The sequence below is a fragment of the Podarcis tiliguerta genome (genome assembly GCF_965153285.1).
Source record: "Podarcis tiliguerta genome assembly, chromosome: 9".
Classification (NCBI taxonomy): domain Eukaryota; kingdom Metazoa; phylum Chordata; class Lepidosauria; order Squamata; family Lacertidae; genus Podarcis; species Podarcis tiliguerta.
This window is the reverse complement of record NC_139542.1, coordinates 10306656-10331211: the sequence shown is the minus strand read 5'-3', so window position 1 is coordinate 10331211 and position 24556 is coordinate 10306656. Positions and strand designations below refer to the sequence as shown.

General features: G+C 46.1%; 2 protein-coding genes across 3 annotated transcripts; both read left to right on the top strand.

Annotated features, from left to right (window-relative positions):
• On the top strand, nucleotides 1-7161 carry LOC310657467 (16 kDa beta-galactoside-binding lectin-like; the record flags this gene model as incomplete). Its single annotated transcript, XM_083398063.1, has 4 exons — nucleotides 1-108; nucleotides 1962-2041; nucleotides 5365-5536; nucleotides 6997-7161. The coding sequence occupies exons 1-4, from the start codon at nucleotides 100-102 to the stop codon at nucleotides 7159-7161; spliced, it is 426 nt and encodes a 141-aa protein (XP_083254189.1). The 5' UTR covers nucleotides 1-99.
• Nucleotides 7162-14185: 7024 nt separating this feature from the next.
• Nucleotides 14186-24556, top strand: LOC310657720 (16 kDa beta-galactoside-binding lectin-like). 2 transcript variants are annotated; one of them, XM_083398837.1, is made up of 4 exons: nucleotides 14186-14322; nucleotides 18473-18552; nucleotides 22835-23006; nucleotides 24198-24556. In XM_083398837.1, exons 1-4 carry the CDS (start codon nucleotides 14314-14316, stop codon nucleotides 24342-24344), a joined length of 408 nt encoding a protein of 135 aa, XP_083254963.1. In that variant the 5' UTR covers nucleotides 14186-14313; the 3' UTR covers nucleotides 24345-24556. The 2 variants fall into 2 exon arrangements, with proteins under 2 accessions (XP_083254963.1, XP_083254962.1); XM_083398836.1 differs by having other exon boundaries at nucleotides 14237-14373.

Here is a 24556-nt window from a genome sequence, read left to right as displayed (position 1 = left end):
GCTGAAACCTTTTAAAAAGCAGCTGGAAGTGGCTTGATTTATTGAATCTCAGAGAGAAGAAAGTCTTGCTTACTTGCTGGACCCTATCGAGATTGTATCATGGAGACGGTGAGTCCGGGGTTCTCTGTTGCTGCTGTAAGACTAGGAGACAGTTGGTATTGAGGTGGTAATACAAGCAACAGGCACTGAACAGCGCTGGAAACTTATCAGCTTGGGAATGAGTTAACAGTTATCAGCTAGGAAACAATCTATGTGTGGCACTTCTAGCCTTCCCCGTCTTGTTGCTTCTAGTTTCTTACTAAATTCTTTTTTTGTGTTTAGTCAGTGGGACTCTCCTCTGTTTTTGTTTGTTTGTTTTTTAAAATTTATTTAATTGTTGTTTTTTTATGCAAACAAGAAGAAGGAGGAGTTTGGATTTGATATCCCGCCTTTCACTCCCTTTAAGGAGTCTCAAAGCGGCTAACATTCTCCTTTCCCTTCCTCCCCCACAACAAACACTCTGTGAGGTGAGTGAGGCTGAGAAACTTCAGAGAAGTGTGACTAGCTCAAGGTCACCCAGCAGCTGCATGTGGAGGCAGTGGCGTAGTGTGGGTTGTCAGCACCCGGGGCAAGGCAAGTAATTTGCGCCCCCTTACCCGTGGATTTGCGCCCCCCTAACCCTAACCCCCAGATGTTGCGCCCGGTGCGGCCGGCCCCCCCTGCACCCCCCACACTATGCCACTGTGTGGAGGAGCGGAGACGCGAACCCGGTTCCCCAGATTACAAGACTACCGCTCTCAACCACTACACCACACTGGCTCTCAACAACAACCACAAAAGACACTACAACAAAAACCATAATAACAATAATAACACAATTTGACAATTCAGATTTAAATACACCAATATACCTATGACTGCACCTTTTTAACAATATTTTCCCACCTCTCTCTCTTCCCCCCTCTTCCCCCCACTATCCGCCTTATCGCTTAAATATTCATTCCAGATTTCTTCATATTTATCCATTCTTAATTTGCGTCGACATGCAATTCGTTCATATGTAGCTAATCTGTCCATATTCTCAAGCCATGTGCTCAATGGACTCTTTTTCTCTCCTCTGTTAATGACGAGGCCGTATTATCAAAATGCACGGTGATTTCCAGCATAAATGAAAAGATGGGTCCAACTGAACTTAGAAACAAAAGTTTACCTGTGGGAGAAGCAAGTATAATGTGATTTTAGGGGATGGAGGTGTGCAAATGTAGCTTTGCCTGTGAGGGGGCCCAGACTCTGAGCTTCTATTTTTTAAAATGGAAATCTCTAGCCCACTAGAAGGAAAGTTATAGAGCAAAAGGTGCAGGTACCCTTCTAAGCAATTTCTGCGAGGTAATGTTAGCCTGGCTCCTGATGCCTTGCAGTGTTTTTAACCAGTGAATGAAGTCATTTTTTTATTATTTCATAAAATTTATATACTGCTTGATTGTAGGAAACTTTAGTGTAGTTTACCCTGCTCTGCCCCTCCTATGACAAATGAGATACAGTGGTACCTCTGGTTAAGTACTTAATTCGTTCCGGAGGTCCGTTCTTAACCTGAAACTGTTCTTAACCTGAAGCATCACTTTAGCTAATGGGGCCTGCTGCTGCTGCGCCGCTGGAGCCCGATTTCTGTTCTCATCCTGAAGCAAAGTTCTTAACCTGAAGCACTATTTCTGGGTTAGCAGAGTCTGTAACCTCAAGCGTATGTAACCTGAGGTACCACTGTATTACCTATGCTCTTGTCTATTTGTTTGTTGCTGGCTGCATCCTTTGGTCCTGTCTTGTAGAAATTGGAAAGTCTTCTCCACTCATGATTCATGGGCTCAATTTGTTTCCTGGCCAAAGATTGTAACAGCACTAATTTCCCCTCTCCTTTCCTCTGTCTCTCCTAAATATCACCATGCTATCGCTATGGTTGAAAACCTGCCTGGCTTCCCCTGCCGTAGAAGCTGATTGCTACCCACCTTCAACTTCTGCACGGAGACACGGTTCTATTGAACGGGAGGTGCTGGGAAGATGCCAAAAGGTAAGCTGAAAAGGCGGGAAGAGTGTTCCCAGGACTGCAGTGGTGAGGAACCTCAGACTTGGGGCAGGATGAGACCCTCCATCTCTCTCTGTCTCTGGCCCGCAGACCTGTCTCATAGAATCATAGAGTTGGAAGAGACCACAAGGGCCATCGAGTCCAACCCCCTGCCAAGCAGGAAACACCACCAGAGCACTCCTGACATATGGTTGTCAAGCCTCTGCTTAAAGACCTCCAAAGAAGGAGACTCCACCACACTCCTTGGCAGCAAATTCCACTGTCAAACAGCTCTTACTGTCAGGAAGTTCTTCCTAATGTTTAGGTGGAACCTTCTTTCTTGTAGTTTGGATCCATTGCTCCGTGTCCGCTTCTCTGGAGCAGCAGAAAACCACCTTTCTCCCTCCTCTATGTGACACCCTTTTATATATTTGAACATGGCCATCATATCACCCCTTAACCTCCTCTTCTCCAGGCTAAACATGCCCAGCTCCCTTAGCCGTTCTTCATAAGGCATCATTTCCAGGCCTTTGACCATTTTGGTTGCCCTCCTCTGGACACATTCCAGTTTGTCAGTGTCCTTCTTGAACTGTGGTGCCCAGAACTGGACACGGTACTCCAGGTGAGGTCTGACCAGAGCAGAATACAGTGGCACTATTACTTCCCTTGATCTAGATGCTATACTCCTATTGATGCAGCCCAGAATTGCATTGGCTTTTTTAGCTGCCGCGTCACACTGTTGGCTCATGTCAAGTTTGTGGTCAACCAAGACTCCTAGATCCTTTTCACATGTACTGCTCTCAAGTCTCGGACTGCATATTTCCCTGGCTCCCTGGCTCCACACCCTTCCTAAGTATTTTGGCCTGGCTGGAATGTGTCCTTGAACTCCGATATGCCTCTTGCTCAGATGGAGAGAGGAGTGACAATGTGTATAGAAATCATCTCACTGTAAAAGGTAAAAATTGCAACCAACGTTTGCCTCTGGCATGTTGCGTTGACCTGGAAAAGGTTCATTCCCCTCCCTGCTGTTCTAGTGTGCACATGAGAGGAGGTGAAGGGGTGATATGATAGCCATGTTCAAATATATAAAAGGATGTCACATAGAGGAGGGAGAAAGGTTGTTTTCTGCTGCTCCAGAGAAGCGGACACGGAGCAATGGATCCAAACTACAAGAAAGAAGATTCCACCTAAACATTAGGAAGAACTTCCTGACAGTAAGAGCTGTCCGACGGTGGAATTTGCTGCCAAGGAGTGTGGTGGAGTCTCCTTCTTTGGAGGTCTTTAAGCAGAGGCTTGACAACCATATGTCAGGAGTGCTCTGATGGTGTTTCCTGCTTGGCAGGGGGCTGGACTCGATGGCCCTTGTGGTCTCTTCCAACTCTATGATTCTATGATTCTATTCTATGAAATACTCCTCCTTGCAATCTGAACTCATTGGATTAATTCCCACCCTTTAGATCAGGCTTCCCCAACTTTGTGCCCTCCAGAACTGAAATTCCATCACTCCTGACTGCTGGGTATGCTGGCTGGGGCTTGTCCCAAAGACCTGAAGGGCACCAGGTTGCAGAAGATGCTCTTTAACCAACAAAATACAGTTGGGACGGCTGATCTGCCAATCCTTCAAAACATGTGCAGGTGGGGAACACATAGCCCCCTTGACCATTTTTTCTCTAGGCTCTGCTTACCCTGCTAGGTCCCTTAATAATAATAATAATAATTTATTATTTATACCCTGCCCATCCGGCTGGGCTTCCCCGGCCACTCTGGGCACTTCCAACAAAATATTAAAATACAGTAATGCATCAAACATTAAAAGCTTCCCTAAACAGGGCTGCCTTCAGATGTCTTCTAGAACTATGGTGGTAGTTGTTTATCTCTTTGACATCTGGTGGGAGGGTGTTCCACAGGGTGGGCGCCACTACTGAGAAGGCCCTCTGCCTGGTTCCCTGTAACTTGGCTTCTCACAGTGAGAGAACCACCAGAAGGCCCTTGGCGCTGGATCTCAGTGTCCAGGCTGAATGATGGGGGTGGAGATGCTCCTTCAGGTATACTGGACCGAGGCCGTTTACGGCTTTAAAGGTCAGCACCAACACTTTGAATTGTGCACGGAAACGTACTAGGAGCCAATGTGGGTCTTTCAGGACCGGTGTTATATGGTCCTGGCAGCCGCTCCCAGTCACCAGTCTAGCTGCCGCATTCTGGATTAGGTGTAGTTTCCAGGTCACCTTCAAAGGTAGCCCCACATAGAGCGCATTGCAGTAGTCCAAGCAAGAGATAACTAGAGCATGCACCACTCTGGTGAGGCAGTCAGCGGGCAGGTAGGGTCTCAGCCTGTGTACCAGATGGAGCTGGTAGACAGCTGCCCTGGACACAACTTTCTGCAAGTTGTTAGCCCTCATCTGCAGTAGAGGTATAAGAATGTCAGTTTACATTGCAAGGTTGTTGTACGTTCCTGCATTGCAGGGGTTTGGACTAGATGATCCTTTGGGTCCCAACTCTACAATTCTATTAGAAGCTATTTTAAGGGTGAATGTGGGGTTGTGGGATTGGCATGAGTTAAGTAACTTAAAAGCTACGCAGAAGGAAGGCACAACAAGCAGGGAGTGGGCTCTGTCTTGCCACCCCATCAATATACACCAGGGGTCAGCAAACCTTTCCAGCAGGGAGCCAGTCCACTGTCCCTCAGACCTTGTGGGGGGCTGGACTATATTTTGAGGGGGGGATGAACAAATTCCTATGCCCCACAAATAACCCAGAGATGCATTTTAAATAAAAGGACACATTCTACTCATGTAAAAACACGCTGATACCCAGACTGTCTGCGGGCCGGATTTAGAAGGTGAGTGGGCCGGATCTGGCCCCCAGGCCTTAGTTTGCCTACCCAGGATATACATTCAGCTCCAGGCATACAAAGACTTCATTGCAGTGGTACCTTGGGTTAAGTACTTAATTCGTTCCAGAGGTCCGTTCTTAACCTGAAACTGTTCTTAACCTGAGGTACCACTTTAGCAAATGGGGCCTCCTGCTGCCGCTGCGCTGCCAGCGTGTGATTTCTGTTCTCATCCTGAAGCAAAGTTCTTAACCCGAGGTAGTATTTCTGGGTTAGCGGAGTTGGTAACCTGAAGCATATTTAACCCAAGGTACCACTGTATTCTCTGCAATCTAGAACTTTGCTTTATAGTTAAGAGTTCTCACGAAACCTAAATCTTTGGGTTGAAGACCTCCTAACTGCATAGCCCATATATCAATACCTGGTACTGGGGGCCTGTATTAGTTGCTCTGCTGGTTTCACTCTGCATCCTTGCTTTGTATCTGTTATCCTTGCTAAGCTTTGTTGTGAATCTGGGCCAAGACTGTGAAAACGTCGTCCTTCACTTCAACCCCCGCTTTAACTACCGGACCGATGTGAACGTCATTGTCTGCAATTTCAAGAAGCTGGGGAAGTGGGGGAAAGAGGAGAGACTAAATTTCTTCCCTTTTGAGCAAGGCGGCAAAGTCAAGGTGAGGACTTGGCAGAAGTGGGGTGGGTGGGTGGTTTCTCTGCAAGTCCTGGTTCCATTATGGTGGAGGTGCGCCGGGGGGGGGGTGGACTTGTGGTCCTCCAGGTGACATTGCGCTCCAAACTCCCATCAGCCCCAGCCAGCTTTCCCAGTGGTCAGGCACGATGGGCCAGCAGTCCAACAGCACTTGGAGTGCCTATGTACAGGACAACTGGAAGCGCACTGTGTGTCGTCTTCTAAGATCTCACCTTCCCAGCTGTTTTTTAGCCAAGCTGGTGCCTTCCAGGTGTGTTGTCTCAGGCTGATGGGACTTGTCATCCAGAAGATGAGGTTGATGTAAAGGTAAAGGGACCCCTGTCCATTAGGTCCAGTCGTGGCCGACTCTGGGGTTGCTGGAAAAGCAAGAAACAGAGCAAAACTTAAACTGGTAATTCTGAATACCAGGACCATCCAATGAATATAAGTTATAGAAGGATTAGGGTAGACAAAAGGAAGTATTCACACAACACATGGTTAAACTATGGCATTCTATACCACCACTTTAGTAAAGGGACCCCTGACCATTAGGTCCAGTCGTGGCCGACTCTGGGGTTGCGGTGCTTATCTCGCTTTATTGGCCGAGGGAGCCGGCGTACAGCTTCTGGGTCATGTGGCCAGCATGACTAAGCCGCTTCTGGCAAACCAGAGCAGCGCACGGAAACACCGTTTACCTTGCCACCGGAGCGGTACCTATTTATCTACTTGCCTTTGATGTGCTTTCGAACTTCTAGGTTGGCAGGAGCAGAGACTGAGCAACGGGAGCTCACCCCATCGTGGGGATTCGAACTGCGGCCTTCTGATCGGCAAGTCCTAGGCTCTGTGGTTTAGCCCACAGTGCCACCCGCGTCCCTGAGGTTGGTGTAGACTCTGCTAAACTCACAAGTTCACACCAAGTCAACCAACCCTCCTAGGCCACCCTGCTAGCTGCCCTAACAATACTTTGGCTATTATGGTCCCCTAATCTAGCTAGAGGGACGCAGGTGGTGCTGTGGTCTAAACCAGAACCATTCAAAAACCAAGATGCAGCTTCTGATTGGCTGCAGGGGCATCCTGCAGTCAATTGGAAACTCTGCCAGACGTTCGGCTTCCAAAAATTGTTCAGAAACCGGAACACTCACTCCCAGGTTTCGATCGTTTGGGAGCCGATTTGTTTGGGAGCCCAGCCAGATCCAAGGTATGGCTGTACAGTCTTTTAATGTATTAACATGTAGAGTTAAGTCAAGTCTGGCTCTTGGGCTTTGGAAGGGCACAAACTCGGCCACCATGAAGAGCTCATGATGCTCTTGCACAAGACCTGGACACTGAATGGTCAAGTCGGAACGTCTCCAGAACGTCTCCAGAATGTCTTCAAACACCATCGGGCTTTGTTATAAGTGTTTCGTGTCCAACGCCAATTGTGATTCCTCCTTCTGCTTCTTTCAGATCTCCTTCACCTTTCTTTCTTCAGAGATAAAAGTCTTGGCAGAGGGCCATGAATATACCTTCCCCAACCGTGTGGGCCTGGATGTCATCAGCTACATAGCAGTGCAAGGAGACATTAACCTCAGAGTCCTCAAACTTGTCCCCCCTCGTCCTGTGGATGAATAAATTCAATTGTGTTATTCAAAGAAAGGCCGCATCACATGTTTTGATTTTAGAACGGGAATGGTGAACCGTTTTTCAGCTTGAGGGCCTCATTCTGTCCTAGACAACCTCCAGAGGGCTGCCATGTGGGAACAGTTGATTGGGTCAGAGGCCCAACGCATGGGAATTTCACCTTTCAGGTTCTCTGCACACTCACCCAGCCTTTTCTGGTCCTCCATCAAGGCCACCAAGAGAAATGGTCAGATTTCAAGGACACATTGAAACCAGGCAAAACTCATGGAATACAGAGTAATAATAAATTTCTTATTATTATTTATTCCCCGCCCATCTGGCTGGGTTTTCCCAGCCACTCTGGGCGGCTTCCAACCGAATATTAAAAACACAATACAGCATTAAACAATAAAAAATTCCCTAAACAGGGTTGCCTTCAGTTGTCTTTTAAAAGTAAGATAGTTGCTTATTTCCTTGACATCTAATGGGTTGGTGAGGGTTGTAGCCTGGGCATACTTCCAAGGGCCAGATAAGAAGGTCCTGGGGGCCACATTTGGCTCCCTGTCCTGAGGGCCCCCCCCCCCGTATTTTATAACATCTTTTGGATTATGCTCTTCTGCTTTTGGTTGACAGCAAAGAGGAAGCCATGATCCGCTCTGCCGGGGTTTCCTGAGTCATTGACCTCAAACATTTCTCTCTCGGGGGCCATCTTGATAGGGGGCCCCCCTCTGTACGAAGCAGCATCAAAGGTTGTCCTCATCTGAAGTGGGAGGGGTGGTGTGTTTACTGTGCAAAACTGCATCAAACATACGAAACGGGATTCAGCCGCAGTTTTTTTGGATTTTGTTGTCCTCTTCAGTTAGCTAAGGCTTGCATGTGATGGCACATGCAAACTTAGATGTTCTTCTGTGACTTTCTGCTTGAATTGTGGCAGTTCAGTATAAATGGGAGGGTATCTTAAATATAATTCAGTTTGGCTTTACAAATGCATTGCTATGTTTTTAAGAGAAACGAGGCCAAGACGCTGCTGCTTTCTCTTTTCTCTAGAGTCAAAGAAGCCTACTATTAAATCCTTTTACTCCCCTAAAATGCAGTTTACAAGGTGTGTTCTTGTTTTCTGAAACATAACTGCTAATAACTAATGCTGAGTGTGCCACCTATTGGCAGAAGCAAGTTGCAGGTCTTATTAAAGGACTTAAATGTCAACAACCTCAGATATGCAGATGACACAACCTTGATGGCAGAAAGTGAGGAGGAATTAAAGAACCTTTTAATGAGGGTGAAAGAGGAGAGCGCAAAATATGGTCTGAAGCTCAACATCAAAAAAACTGACATCATGGCCACTGGTCCCATCACCTCCTGGCAAATAGAAGGGGAAGAAATGGAGGCAGTGAGAGATTTTACTTTCTTGGGCTCCATGATCACTGCAGATGGTGACAGCAGTCACGAAATTAAAAGATGCCTGCTTCTTGGGAGAAAAGCAATGACAAACCTAGACAGCATCTTAAAAAGCAGAGACATCACCTTGCCGACAAAGGCCCATATAGTTAAAGCTCTGGTTTTCCCAGTAGTAATGTATGGAAGTGAGAGCTGGACCATAAAGAAGGCTGATTGCCGAAGAATTGATGCTTTTGAATTCTGGTGCTGGAGGAGACTCTTGAGAGTCCCATGGACTGCAAGAAGATCAAATTGCATCCATTCTTAAGGAAATTAGCCCTGAGTGCTCACTGGAAGGACAGATTGTGAAGCTGAGGCTCCAATACTTTGGCCACCTCATGAGAAGAGAAGACTCCCTGGAAAAGACCCTGATGTTGGGAAAGATGGAGGGCACAAGGAGAAGGGGACGACAGAGGACGAGATGGTTGGACGGTGTTCTCGAAGCTACCAGCATGAGTTTGACCAAACTGCTAGAGGCAGTGGAAGACAGGAGTGCCTGGCGTGCTCTGGTCCATGGGGTCATGAAGAGTCGGACACAACTAAACGACAACAACAAAGTTTTTATATTTTTGCTTCAGGTCTACCTATGGCCTTCCCGCAGTGGCTTTGGAGATGGGGTGCTCTTTGAATCTGGAAAACAGTTGATGTGGGAGAGTTAAACAACCCTTTCTTCCAGCACCACCTCCCCGGGGAGTTTTTAAGTAAAAATAAAGTAGTGGGGAGGAGTTCATTTGAAGGCTTACCAATAATAATATACCCCACCCATCTGACTGGGTTGCCCCAGCCACTCTGGGTAACTTCCAGCCCTCGTATCTACGGGACCGCCTCTCCTAGTATGACCCGCAGAGGACCTTAAGGTCCATGAATAACCATAGTTTAGAGGTCCCGGGCCCTAAGGAAGTCAGACTATCCTCCACCAGGGCCAGGGCCTTTTCAGTGATGGCTCCGACCTGGTGGAATGCTCTGTCCCATGAAACTAGGGCCCTTCAGGATTTAACCTCCTTCCGTCGGGCCTGTAAGACAGAGCTATTCCACCTGGCCTTTAATTTGAATTCAGCCTGATCTTTTATTTCCCTTCCCTTCTCTTCCCTTCCCCTTTTATGAAGATCACCCGCTCTGAGACCCCACAACTAATTCTCCCCTGGCCGCCTCGCTGGCGCAAGTAGGACTAATTCAGCTAGCTAGCCCTGGGGATTATCTAATGCTTATTTCCCCTCAATTAATTTTTGAATTTTATTGTTCATGTTTTTATACTGTATTTTATGCTGCTTTTATAATTAAGTGTTTTAAATTTGTTGTTAGCCGCCCTGAGCCCGGTTTTTGAACCGGGAAGGGTGGGGTATAAATAAAATATTATTATTATTATTATTATTATTATTATTATTAAAAACATAACATTGTAGAATTGTTGGAAGGAATCCTGAGTGTCAAGTCCAACCCTCTGCAATGCAGGGATCTTTTTCCCAAAGTGGGGCTTGACTGGGAGTCTCATGCTCTCCTGACTGAGCTCACTATATGCATCTAGGGCACAATTCTCTCCTCGAATAAATGTTGCTAAATGTGTTTAGAGGCAGCTATTCTGTGAAGTGGAGGCTGCCAGATCCACTGCGGGATTAAAATACTAAGAAACATCCTTCGGAACAGTGAGCTGACAGGCTGGGCTTTAGAAGTGTGTGCAGGACAGAGAATGGGGCAAATAAAGTAATGTTACACCTGGTGGAGAAGAGCCATCATCAGCAATGTGGAATAAGAGACAGGCAGAGCTGTCCCGAGACATTTTGGCACCTGAGGGGAATTATAAAATGGTGTCCCCCTGCCCTGTCAGGGAAGAAGCAGGGTGAGTGAAGATCTACATCAGGATCAAGGGGGGGGGGGATGATGATTACATGGATCCCACCTTCGTTGTCAGTGAAATATACTCGGAGTCCTGTAGTGATTTCATGTTCTTTATTGCAGCTTGTAAAACAGTGATTTAATTTCCCCTCAAACCTCAGGCTTTTATATACATTATTTACACAATGAGTCCCGTCTGATTGGCTGATTCTGCTTCCCTCCTGGAGCCTGATTGGTCTTTTCCTGCAGGCCAATCAGTTGTTGCATTCTACGATCCTACCAGCCTAATAGGCTGATTAACTTCTTCCTGGAGCCTGATTGGTCTTCCCCTGCAAGCCAATCAGTTGTTGCATTCTACGATCCTACTTGCCTATTGTTCTAGAATCCAAGGTTAGTACATAGCAGGGAACAAGGGTGAGAAGGGACATGCAGTGCCTCCTATTTGCCAAGAGGTTGCTGTAGACGTGGCATGGAGGGGTCTGCCAAGGAGGTGGCAGTTCCAGCCTCCAGGGAATGTTGTTGTTGTCGTCTTCTTTGGCAATCCCTCATAGCCGAGTAAGATTGTCTTCCATGCACATGGTCTTAACAGTGATTCCGTAAGTGACTGTGGAGGCCAGTATTGGATCCACATGTCCTTCCACAGTGGGGACGCAGGTTTCCGGGTGGGAAATAACCCAGAGATGCATTTTAAATAAAAGCACACATTCTACTCATGTAAAAACACGCTGATTCCCGGACTGTCCGTGGGCTAAATTTAGAAGGCAAATGGGATTGATCCGTCCCCCAGGCCTTAGTTTACCTACCCATGGGTTAAATAGAAGAAGAAGAAGAGAAAGTGGACATAAGCTTGCAGGTGCATTCCTCTTCCTGTGTGTTGAATTCCCAAGGGGGTGATAATGTTCCAAAGATTGCCAAAAGATTCCAGCAAAGGCAGGGCAGAACTCTTCCTGGGAAACAATCTGTTCCTTCTCTGTAGGTGCTTTGTTGCTTCAAGGTCTTTTATTCCACAAACAACTGCTTCTTTGACTCTGCCCAGATATGCTTGCTTTTCCTGGACCGTTCAAAGATCACTTTGCCATTTTTGCCATTTTTTCAGAATCTCTGGAGGGATCATTAAAGGGATGTTTATTAATTCAATTATCGAAAAGCCTGCCGGTTTAAGATACGAAGGCAAGAGCATGTTGACTCAAGTTCCACAAAGATGGAAATCTGGAAGCTCAGACCTGTGCCTTAACAGATGTGTCTTGTGGTCAGCAATGATGTTGTGCAATGTAATGAATTGTGCTTGCTTACAATTTGCCGTCATTTGGGACAAATTTGGGCATAGGCACCCCCAGTTATTATTTTTAAACTTATTTTAGATATTGGGGGTGTACTTACTTTTCAGTGCCTTGCAGACAGAGTTGAGCTTTGGGCTGGACAGGAATCAACCCAGCCCTTCAGAGAATACTCTCTTAAATGCAATGGGTGTATGATTTATGGTGTCCCAGAGCTAATTTTGGGGGTTACATCCTGATTTCCTTACTTGTTATTCTCATTTGAGGTTCTTCGCAAGTGTTGCACAAGCACAACAACCTTGATCAGAGAATGTTGGTCCAGTAGGGCGAGTCTGTCAAATTTGGTTTCTCTCCTTTTTACAGTGTCCAGTTAGATTTCCACAGCAAACTACACTGAAATAAATATCCCCATGAAAATTCAACAGTATATCTGTGCAAATTTCTCACAACACACACACTTCTGTATGCAGATTTTTAACATACAGATTTTTGCATGAAGGTTTCCCTAATATCATGCATTTTTATGTTACGGTCATAATATATGCATTTCTGTACCACATTGGCTGGAGAACTGCGTCACAAAATTTGGAGAAATGCAAAGCTTGAAGGATTCTGGTGTTTCAGGTAATGTATTAGTTTGAGAAGTGAGAATTCTCACTTAAACAGAATCTAATTTACCACCCAGAGGGGCTTGGGGCAACCCAGTCAGATGAGTGAGGTACGAATAAAACAACAACAAACCCCTTTGTTTGTCTCCAAAGGGACAAAGACTTCCAACCACAGAGACATACCATATGGGGTATACCAAATCATTCCTGAACTTTGGAGTTCAGGAACATAATGACTTTTTTTTCCAAGTAAATTTTTATTGTTTTCCTTACATATTCTTTTCCAACAAACCATATTAATGCCATACATTCCCTTTGACTCTGCCGAGTCGTGACTCCCCTCCCTCCCAGCAATTGGTATATTTAACCCCTTTCTATTGCGCACATCAATCTCACAATAGTGCTATTATACATTGAAGGTATTATGTCAATCCTGCTAGTGACTTAACCTCTTTACAATTCTCCTTTAAATATTCAGTAAATTTACTCCAGTTATTTTGGTATCTTTGATCTTCCTGGTCCCGGACCCTCCCTGACAATTTGGCAAGTTCTGCATATTCTGTCAACTTCAACTTCACCTGTGTTTTCCATCTTTGTGTTTTCCATCTGTGTCTTGTGTTTTCCATCTTTGGGCCAGGAGGGTTCTTGCGCAGTGGCGTAGCGTGGGGGGTGCAGGGGGGGCCGGCCGCACCGGCCGCAACATCTGGGGGGGGGGGGCCGCACTTGCAGCTCTCTGCCCGAGTGCTAAAATCCACGGGTTAGGGGGCACAAATTACTTGCCTTGCCCCGGGTGCTGACAACCCACGCTACACCACTGGTTCTTGCGGCAGCCGTAGCATACAAAAACAGATTTTGGTCTCCCATTTTGATTTCCATTCCTATTAAACCTAATAGACATGCTTCCGGTCTTTTGGGGAAAGTATACCTAAATAGGGATGCGGGTGGCGCTGTGGGTTAAAGCCTCAGCGCCTAGGGCTTGCCGATCGAAAGGTCAGCGGTTCGAATCCCCGCGGCAGGGTGCGCTCCCGTTGTTCGGTTCCAGCACCTGCCAACCTAGCAGTTCGAAAGCACCCCCGGGGGCAAGTAGATAAATAGGGACCGCTTACTAGCGGGAAGGTAAACGGCGTTCCGTGTGCGGCTCTGGCTCGCCAGATGCAGCTTGTCATGCTGGCCACGTGACCCGGAAGTGTCTTCGGACAGCGCTGGCCCCCGGCCTCTTGAGTGAGATGGGCGCACAACCCGAGAGTCTGTCAAGACTGGCCCGTACGGGCAGGGGTACCTTTACCTTTTTTTATACCTAAATATTTGTTTGAGTTCATTATAAATTGATTCCCAGAATTTTTTAACCTTATCACAGGTCCACCACATATGAAAATAATCCCCATCTACTTTTTTTACATTTCCCAAGAACATATAGACTTTTTAAAGCTTTCTGGTTAAGCTGCGCTTCCAACTTTTGCGCAAATCTTTGTGAACCAGGAGCGTTGACCATGCAAGGCTACTTTTGGGTCTTGCCTTACCTCACTGAAAGCCAATAAAAGTGATTTACATCTAAGTCTTTCCAGTGTCTCATGCTGCCTGCTTTTCTGCTGCCAGCCAAAACCCAGATCAAACAATGAACAAATGTTTCAGCGAATGCCAGCCAGGAGGTTGCTGGCATCGATTGCACACAGAAATAGTGTCAGCCGCTTGTGTTTGTTATCAATGTTCCCATTCATCTGAAGCAGGTTAGGGGGTTGGGGGTGTTTTTTTTTGCCCATTGACTCTGATTTCCCCCAGCTTGAATTTCTGGATATCTGAGCAGACCCTCCACTCACAACACACACTTTCAGTCATGTGGTGCAGTTTGCCCAGCTATTTAAAAACAGCTGGTGGGGGGGGGTCTTCCTGGCTGAGTCCTTTAAAAAGGCAGCTGCCTTGACTTCTTTCGCTGAGTCACAGAGCTGAGAATAGAGGGAAGAGAGCCTTGCTGCCTTTATTCACTGGCTGGACCCTAGGAGGACGACATCATGGAGTGTGTGAGTCCTGGATTGTTGCTGTTAGGACAGCAGGCTGTTGCTGCTGAGGTTGTAAAATGTGCTACTGTAACTGAGCAGGGCTGGAGAACTAAGGGGGATTAATAAGTAGCTGGTCAGAGGCAGTAATGGTTCTGAATACCAGTTATTGGAAACTGTAGGAAGGGAGAGGGCTCTTGTGCCCAGGTCCTGCTTGCAGATTTCCCATGGGCATTTGGTTGACCACTGTAAGAATAGGATGGTAGATAGATTAGATGGGTTATTGGCTTCATCTAACAGGTTCTCCTGATGTTCTCGGGTTGTTCTCTTTGGAGAAAGGTTAGCCTGTTTCCTGATCACTGTTGTGTGCACCTTGCATTTCTTCTTGTTTCTGGTTTCTTAAGTGAACATTCTTGGTGCTTTGTCAGCGGGACTGATCTCTGTTGATGGTGCTGTGCAACTGATCACACACACACACACACACACACACACACACACAGCTTTCTAAAAAAGATTGGTGTCTTGTCCTAAAGAGCTTATTATTGCAGGAGAGACAAAGGTAACTGAAGAGATGAATGCATGCAACAACGAGAACAAAAAGACTTTTTTGCATGCTCAAAGGGGCTGTGAGCCAAGGTTTTAAGTAAGGACCTCACAGTAAGGACCTCACAGAATACAGGGGATTTCTAAAGCCCAGTGTGTAAACTCACCGTACTGAACGATGCTCCTCAGCATTTTAATTTCACAGTGAATCTGGTGGCTACCTTCTCACAGGATAAAAGGTAAAGGGACCCTTGACCACTAGGTCCAGTCGCGGATGACACTGGGGTTGCGGCATTCATCTGGCTTTATTGGCCGAGGGAGCTGGCGTACATCTTTCAGGTCATGTGGCCAGCATGACTAAGCTTCTTCTGGTGAACCAGAGCAGCGCAGGGAAACACGATTTTCCTTCCTGATGGAGTGGTACCTACTTATCTACTTGCACTTTGACGTGGTTTCGAACTGCTAGGTTGGCAGGAGCAGGGACTGAGCAACGGGAGCTCACCCCGTTGCGGGGATTTGAACCGCCAACCTTCTGATCGGCAAGCCCTAGGCTCTGTGGTTTAACCCACAGATCTAACTCTAAACACATTTAGGGTTCTGATTTGGACTGAAAGAGTGGTGCTGGGGAAACTAGCAACTTAGTGCTGAATTGGAACAAATGCTGGATAGCTCCATCGGTTAGAGCATAGTGCTGATCGTGCCTAGGTCTCAGGTTTGATCCCCATTCGGGACAGGTGCGTGTTCCTGCATTGCAGGGGGATGAACGAGATGACGCCCAGGGTCCCTTCCAACTCTGATTCTATGGTTCCTATGAAATGGCAGCCATGCTTTCTGCAGATTGCCATTTGTTCCAATTTATCACTAAAGAGCGGGTTTTGTAGGGGGTAATGGTGGAGCAAAGGCAAAACCGCTTGGATCTGTGCTTGCTAGGCATGGGGCAAGCCAAAGTGTGGACAAGCCCTGTCTATTCCTACCTGGCTTAGCCGCTGCTGCTTCCTTGGTCCTGTATTCTCATTTCCATTTTCCCAGGGACTGCATGCATTGGTGGCTCATTCAAGAGGGGCTAGCTGTGGAGTCTGAACGCAAATTTTAACTGCTATGGCCAGCACTTGTTTTTAGCTGGGCAAAGAGGATTGATCCAGTTGCAGTTAGCCAAGGCCATCCTGGTTTGGAGAGACCCGTTACACAAAAATCACTGGAGGTCTTTGCCCACCTGGTCTGGGACGCCTCGGACTGACTCCAGCTGCAAAATCTGAGGCTGCTGAACTGACTAGGGTGTTGGAGTACTGCTTAGTGGTTTTTTTTGGGGGGGTGAGGTTCTTGCTGGTTTTTGATACTAATTTTTTGTATCTTAACTTTAGATCTTATGTTGGTAGTTCAAGCCCACCCAGCTGTGGGAGAGATTCCTGCGCTGCGGAGGGTTGGAACAGATGGGTTGCCATATGGCTGGAATTTCCAGGACATAGCCAGGATTCGGAAGTCAGAAACAGTGTCAGGGCAGAAATAGCTGAAATGTCTGGGGAAATCTGGACATTTGGCAACCCATGTTGGAAGTGTAGATTTTGGTGAATTTCATTAAAAACAGCTCAAAAACAACTACTTCTTTTGAGATAAAACTCAACAACTTTGTGTCCGAATTTTCACTTTTTTAAATATGGCAACCCAATAATAGAGGAACCCGGGGGTCCCTTCCAACTCAACATTTCTATGATTCTATGGTTCTATGTGGAAAGTGTTTAATTTTGGTGTGTATTTTGAGGTTTTATTTATTGTTTATGACTACTGTAATTATAGGGACGCGGGTGGCGCTGTGGGTTAAACCACAGAGCCTAGGACTTGCCGATCGGAAGGTCGGTGGTTCAAATCCCTGCGACGGGGTGAGCTCCCGTTGCTCGGTCCCTGCTCCTGCCAACCTAGCAGTTCGAAAGCACGTCAAAGTGCAAGTAGATAAATAGGTACCGCTCTGGCGGGAAGGTAAACGCCGTTTCCATGTGCTGCTCTGGTTCGCCAGAAGCGGCTTAGTCATGCCGGCCACATGACCCAGAAGCTGTATGCCGGCTTCCTCGGCCAATAAAGCGAGATGAGCGCTGCAACCCCAGAGTTGGTCATGACTGGACCTAATAGTCAGGGTCCCTTTACCTTTACCTTACTTATTCTTACAGAAACTGCTCTGTCGTCATTTGGTAGTATGTGCTACACACACACCTTTACTGTAATTATGCTTTCCCCTCCAAGGTTGTAAGCCGCCTTGCTCATGGCTTTAACTATGGAAAGGTGGCATACAAATAAAATTATGCATTTAAGGGGTGTGTCCTTAAGTTCTGACAGTGGCTGGTTGGCTGGAGGACAGAGAAGGGTGTGTACCCCATTATGGCACTTTTGAAATTATGATGGTAGCTCCACCCACATTGGCCTCTGCCCCCACCCACAACTTGCATGTGGTCCCGGGAAAGTAACCACAAAGTAAATATGGCCCTCAAGCTTAAAGAGGTTCCTATTTATTGTCTATTTATTTATTGCTGGTTTGCTTCCTTTTGTCCTGTCTTGTAGCGATTGGGAAGTCTGCTCCTCCATGATCCATATTTTCTTTTCTTTTTTAAATTTTCAAAGATCTTTATTGAAACTTAACATATATACATAATAACCAAAATTCCCAATGATTCCCTCACATAAAATATCTAAATTACAACAGCGGCATAATTATACACTTAATTATAACCCCCCCTCTACTTCCCTCCACAGCAATTCAACTTCTTTATATTTCTTTCTACCTTTCCCCCCTTGCATTCTATAATAAATTAGTTTTGTTAAATTCACATTTTTCCTTCTTTATTGGTTTTGTTATTGCTTACATTTTTTAGTCTAAGCCTATTAACGTGTCATTTTTAGAACAATATTTTGACATATCATCTTTGAAATACTTCCACTCCATTCTTAACTTTTGATTTGATTGATATCTTATAATTGAAGTTAATTTTGCCAATTCTATATACTCACTTAATTTACAAATCCTTTGTTGGTGTATCCTGAGATTTCCATTTAGTAGCAATCAAAACCCTGGCAGCTGTTGTTGCATATAAAAAGATTGGGGTTTTTTTTTTCATATGTGGTATGTCTTTAATAATACATGAGGAACTTAAGAAAATGCTTTAAAAAAGAATATCTTGATAACCCCCCCCCCCCCGAAGCTTATCTGTTAGGGCTGGTGGGCAAAGACATGATCCATACTTTCAATTTGGTTTTCTTGCTTTAATTTCCAGTCCTCTTTCTCCAGGTGTGTCTTACCCATAGGCGCTAGGGGTGCAGGGCACCCGGGCGCTGGGCTCTCAGGGGCGCCAGGCCGAGAGTCCAGGGCCCGAGAATTGACTCTGGGGAAGAGCCCACCCATTGGTCGGAGCTTCGCGGTGGGCTCTTCTGCTGCGGACGGCTCTACGCCGCGAGTTTGGGGGCAACCAAGCCAGTGAGACGCTGTGGCAGCCAGCCGGCTCTGCCCTCCTGCGCACCTGGGTCTTGGAAACCTGGGGCTGGTGGTGGCGCCGGGCAGATCTTTTCACCCGGGCGCCACATATGCTTAAGACAGCCCTGTCTTTCTCTCCTGAATCTCAAATAAGTCTTTCCTCTCCTGCTGCAGGGACTGGTTGCTACTCATCTGAAACTTCAGCATGGAGAGACGGTTGAGGTGAAGGGGAAGATCTTGTCTGATTGCAAAGAGTAAGTTGAGAAGGAGGGGAAAGTGTCTCCAAGTAATACTGGGACTTGTGGTGCTTTTGCTCCTGCTTGTGGTGGGCTGAGGAACCTTAGGTTACAGGAGCCAAGTGGGGTCCTCCACACATCTGACATATGGCCCTCGGAAGCCTGCCCAGAAGAGAACCTTACAAGGTTGTTGTGACTTTTTAAAAATAATTTTTATTAGTTTTTTTAACATAGCATTTCCAACAATCATATAACATAGCTTCTTATCCTATACAATGTTTTAGACTTCCATCAACACCTCTGATGATTTTCTGTTCTTTTATCACTTATTCTGCATTTCTTAATTTATCTATTACTCTTATTTATCATCAACTAATAATTCTCCTCATAATCCTTCTTGAAATATTTCATACAGTCCTCCTTACAAAAAATCTTGTAGTCCTACTTACTATTACTTTTCAAATCGTTCATATATTTACTCCTGTCTTCTAAGAATCTCTGGTCCCGCAGGTTTCGAATCCTTCCTGTTAATTTATCCAATTCTGCATAGTCCATCAATTTCATCTGCCATTCTTCTTTTGTCGGTAATTCTTCTTGCTTCCATTTTTGTTGTGACTTATTGAAGGGGGAATGTGGGGCTGGGCATTGGCATGAGTTATGTACCATACGTGTCATGGGGAAGCATGATTTAGGCTCCATCATTTCACCTCATCTTTCAGGCTTCAGGGAATCTGATCCCTCCCCCAGTGGCAGCCAGTAAGCAGACAAACAAGAGGAAATCTTACCAAGTAATTTATTCCATAGATCACAGAGACGAAGGAATGCAGCCTCCCTAAAATAATGGCATTGCTCCAACTAAAGTCCAACCCCCTCCATCCCTTTTAAAGTTTGTGGGTTGTAAATCCCACTGAGTCTGCTGCAACGGCCATGTAATAAATTTGATTTATTGCCACTCTGACAAACTTCCAATGGCGCCCACACGCTTCCACTCGCGAGCTGCCACTCTTCTCAGTTGCCGGATGGTAGCAGAGTTCACACGCAGCGTAAAATGGCTTGTCTGTGTCGACGTGGTGTCTCCAATAACTCAACTCAACACCGGTGCTTCTATTCTATCACTCTTTATTTAGAAGCATAACAAACAGAAAAGAAAAACCTACAGAATCTAGCTGCAAGTTCACAGCTTTCTGTCTCTAACAAAAACAAAACTACCTTGCTCACATTCTCAGACAGACTGCTCTCCAGAGAGAGTTCAACCCCCCACAGAGCACAGATCAAAGGAAAATGCCCGGGTCATTTGGGCAGTGCACCCAGTGAATCAGAACGCTCCTGGAGTGTTAACTCCTAACTGTCCAGAACCACAACAATCCCTCCTATTCTACGTCATCCTTATAATGGCTAATCTGAGCTTTCTGCTTCTGAGCCTTCTGTTCTACTACGCTTAATGCACGCCTGGTCCTCGGAGTGCGGAATCAGGAATGCTCTCTGTAATGGTTCTAGGGATTGCTTGTGCGTAAGTTGCCTTTACTCGTGGCTAGGTTGCATAGTTGAACCCTTTCTGACAGGACAGCCTCTATTCTGTGGCTGCCTCAGTCGCTGGCAGAATCCGTCAGTGGGCGTTTCTTAAACCGCTTCCAACATAAAAGCTGTTTGGCGCCCAGTCTCCTCCCCCGTTGCCTGCGCGAAAGCTTTCTGCGCAAGGTAGGTGTGGGCAAAGCAGCACTTGTGCCCTCTCCGCTGGTCTCCTGCGAAGAGTCCTGGAGCCACCTCTCCGATTCCTCTATCTCCTCCCCTTCTCCACTGGTGTTACGCTGATTGCCTTCCCCAGCGGATGGGCTATCCCTCCTCCTACTAGGACCCTCTCCACCATCGTCCGGGAGCCCCCTCACCACCTCCCGCTCCGATGGCAGTTCCCTGACACTATCCAAAGACACTGAGTCTGTTAGATGTGTCTGGCCTGGTGTTTCTTCTTCCTGCTGTCCCTCTCCCAATATTTCCCAGCTTCTCTGCACTGCAGCCTCTGAACTATGGCCTTCTGCAAACCACTGTTCTAGATCTATACTGTCCTCTTGCTCTTGGGAAGGTTCAGGAGAAGGTGGAGGGCGTCCCCCACCATTCCTCCTCAGTCCAGCCCCTGACAACATCGGTCTACCTGCAGCTTGAGACATATAATTGCTGCAGAATACTCCGCAACAATGTGTGGTGTAACCTGGTTTTTTTATTTTTATTTTAAAATCAAAGTGTTTTCATGGAGCCCAAATCACACAGAAGATATTCCAGCTAGCATGTGTCTATGCCTGTTATAGGGAGCTGCATAGAAGTTGCTGCTTCTATGAAAATCCAGTAAGCTACTGACACATGTTTCTTCTGAACATAGGTGTGTCAGTTGGAACTTATAATATGGTTTAGCTTTGTAGATTGCATAGCATAAGTTTAATGGTTGTCATAACTTAAATATGACATGAGACACTCTCTCTCTCTCTCTCTCTCTCTCTCTCTCTCTCTCTCTCATTTTTACTGAATTTTCTTTTTTGCAATTTAAAATACTCATTTTAACTTCCTTAAATTATCAATGACTCCCCTTCTTCTTTTTCCATGGTTTATTTTGCATATCATAAATCCCTGAATATTTTACAAAAACTAAACCATTCAGTATTCCATCATTTCATCCATCAAAACTTATTTACACTGTTGAATTTATCTTAATGTTGCCAACGTTTTCAGGGGTACACCCCCCATATATTCAATAAATGTTTTCCAGTCTTCTCTAGACATATGTTCTTCTTGTTCTCTTATTCTATCTGTTAAGTCTGCGAGCTGCGCATATTCTGTCAGCTTAAGTTGCCATTCTTCTTTAGTTGGGACCTCGCTCGTTTTCCATTTTTAAATATGACATGAGATTCTCCATCACAAACATGACTTGACGTTGGTACAAGCCTCATTCCAGCCTCATCTCAAAACGTGCCCTGAAGGTATTTAGGGGAGCATCGTGAGCACGCCTTGTATAAAGGTCAATGCATGTACATCAAGTTGCCAAGTAGAGTCTATTCCAGGCATAGACAAACTCAGCCCTCCAGATGTTTTGGGCCTACAACTCCCATCATCCCTAGCTAACAGGACCAGTGGTCAGGGATGATGGGAATTGTAGTCCCAAAACATCTGGAGGGCTGAGTTTGCCTGTGCCTGGTCTATCCCAATTCTTGGATGGGGGCCATCAGTAGACCAGGCATGGTCAAACTCAGCCCTCCCGATGTTTTGGGACTACAATTCCCATCACCCAGTGCAGTCAAAGCTCACAAGGGTGAGTTTCATTCAAACTAATTTGCAAAATGGTTGAGCTGGGCGGGAACTCTGGGGGAAAGACAACAAGAGCTACTGGAATTGCTCATCTCAAGCACCCCTCCATTCCTCACTAAAGATGTATTAGCAAGAAATATTATAAATACACCAAGTTCAGAACAGCTGGTGGGCTCTCCTAGGTCCCAAGGAATCAGCAAACACCTCAAGGACAGATCTATTCTGTCTCCCCCCCCCCCCTCAATTTCTTAACTTGCTATTAGTGTGGGTTCTCTGGCAAAATTGTCAGGCCCATGCCAGGCTTTGAAAATAGTTAGGGGTTCTGTCCCTCTCCAGATCAAGGTGCGTACGTGTGGTAGGATTTGCTGCCTGCTTAAATTGTAATTTTACCGTCTGAAACGGCATGCATGAATTCTGCAATTCTGCGTACGTGTGGTAGGATTTGCTGCCTGCTTAAATTGTAATTTTACCGTCTGAAACGGCATGCATGAATTCTGCAATTCTGCGTACGTGTGGTAGGATTTGCTGCCTGCTTAAATTGTAATTTTACCGTCTGAAACGGCATGCATGAATTCTGCAATTCTGCGTACGTGTGGTAGGATTTGCTGCCTGCTTAAATTGTAATTTTACCGTCTGAAACGGCATGCATGAATTCTGCAATTTTCACTTTGTGTAATAAACTGAGCTTTCTTTTTTGATTTCCCTCTCAACCATTTTAAGGGTAAATCTATTGGATTTTCTCTATAAAAATTATTGGGTGGCCTGTCTGGCATTTCGGCTGTCTTTAGGATTGCCAGCCCAGAATAAAACAACGTTATTGGATGTCGGGTTTTATTTAGGCAGGAATAGAGGCAAACACATATTCGTAAACGGACACATGTTATAGCGCTAGCAAAAGATCCCAAAGCTCTTGTTGGTGTGTGTGTGTGTGTGGACACATGAGTGCTTGTCACGCATGTGAATTCAGACACATACAGCCACAGTTCTGTCTGCCATTCTTTCCAAGGTTTGTTGTGAATCTGGGCCAAGACTGCGACAACATCGCCCTTCACTTCAACCCGCGTTTTGACTGCAAGGGGGATGTGAACACCATCGTCTGCAACTCTAAGGAAAATGGGGAATGGGGAGAAGAGCAGCGAGAAAGCGACTTCCCTTTTGAGCAGGATGGCAAAGTTCAGGTGAGGGCTCATACCAAATGCATTTACTGAAGATGTGCAGAAAAATGCATATACAGTGGTGCCTCGCAAGACAAAATTAATTCGTTCCGCGAGTTTTTTCATTGTGCGAGTTTTTTCGTCTTGCGAAGCACCACTGCAGTTAAACACTGACAACGGCGGGGAGGGGCGGGGAGAAGCAGGGCAGCTGCCGCAGCCGGTACCTCGGACTCACCCGCGCGTTGTGGCCACCGCGCGACGCGGCTGCTGGAGGGCGGCGGGGCTCAGGAGCGCGACTCCAGGGAGAGAGAGGCGCTGGCGGCAACGGCTCTCTGAGGGGAGCGCGCGAGGGGCGTGGGCAGCAGCGTAACCGTCAGCCGGAAGGTCGGAGGGAGCCGGAGGAGTCGGCAGCCGGAAGGTGGGAGGGAGCCGGAGGAGCGGGGAAGCGAGCATGCGTGCAGTGACCGTCGCCATGACACGAGAGGCAGGGCCATTTCGTCTTGCGAAGCAAGCCCTTAGGAAAATCCGTCTTGCGAAGCACCTCAGAAAACGAAAAACCCTTTCGTCTAGCGAGTTTTTCGTCTTCCGAGGCATTCGTCTTGCGGGGTACCACTGTATTGGGGATGTTCATTTTATTTTTTAGTTGCAGTTTTGTTAGTGTTTTATAGACTCTGATTGTTTTATTGGTGATTATTTGCCTGATGATTTGTTAATTATTTTATATGATCAATGCTGTGTTTGTGATGTTCTGTTATATTATGTCATTGCTATTTATCGTTTGTGAGCAGCTTTGAGATTAATTTGAATGAAAAGTGGCATAGAAATAAAATCTACTCGTCCACTCCAATGGAGGCGAGTGGAACAGGCAGGCAGGTGGCTTTCCTGGGATTCCTGGCTTAATAATAATAATAATAATAATAATAATAATAATAATAAATACTTTATTTATTATTTATACCCTGGCTGGGTTTCCTCAGCCACTCTGGGCGACTCCTAACAGAATATTAAAAACACAATAAAACATCCAACATTGAAAACTTCCCTAATTATGCAGGGAGGCAGTATGTTGATGTGATGAAGATGCCAATGGACACTCTCTGGACGGCCACTCACACTGTCTACAAAATGGCTGCCATTCCCCTTTGGGGCATGTAAAATAAAAATAAAAATGGCGTCTCCCACACTCGTCATGATTCTTTCTTTTGCTTCTTGCAGCTTTCCTTCACCTTTCTTCCGGGTGAGATCAAGGTGCTTCTGGCAGAGGGCCACGAAATCTCCTTCCTCAACCGGCTGGGCCTGAAGACCATCGAGTACATTGCGGTGGAAGGAGACTTCAAGATCCGAGTCCTCAAATTTCCCTAATCTAGTCCTCCGTCCCCGTCGCCTTGTTACATGGCTGAACAAAACTCAGTTGTGTTCTTCCAAAAAAAGTAGGCCGCTTAACATGGTTCTGTTTTATAACTTGGATGGGGAAACCTTTCTCACCCAAAGTGTTGCATTCCCTCCTGGGCGACCTCCCAGTGCATCAAAAAACATCTCCATGGTAAAAGATGAATAAATTTTGGGACAGTCAA

Coding starts and splice junctions, on each gene's coding strand:
- LOC310657720 (XM_083398836.1), top strand. CDS start 14,314: ATGGAGTGTGTGAGTCCTGGATTGTTGCTGTTAGGACAGCAGGCTGTT. Junction 18,553..22,834: donor ATCTTGTCTGATTGCAAAGA/GTAAGTTGAGAA, acceptor ATTCTTTCCAAG/GTTTGTTGTGAATCTGGGCC. Junction 23,007..24,197: donor AGCAGGATGGCAAAGTTCAG/GTGAGGGCTCAT, acceptor TGCTTCTTGCAG/CTTTCCTTCACCTTTCTTCC.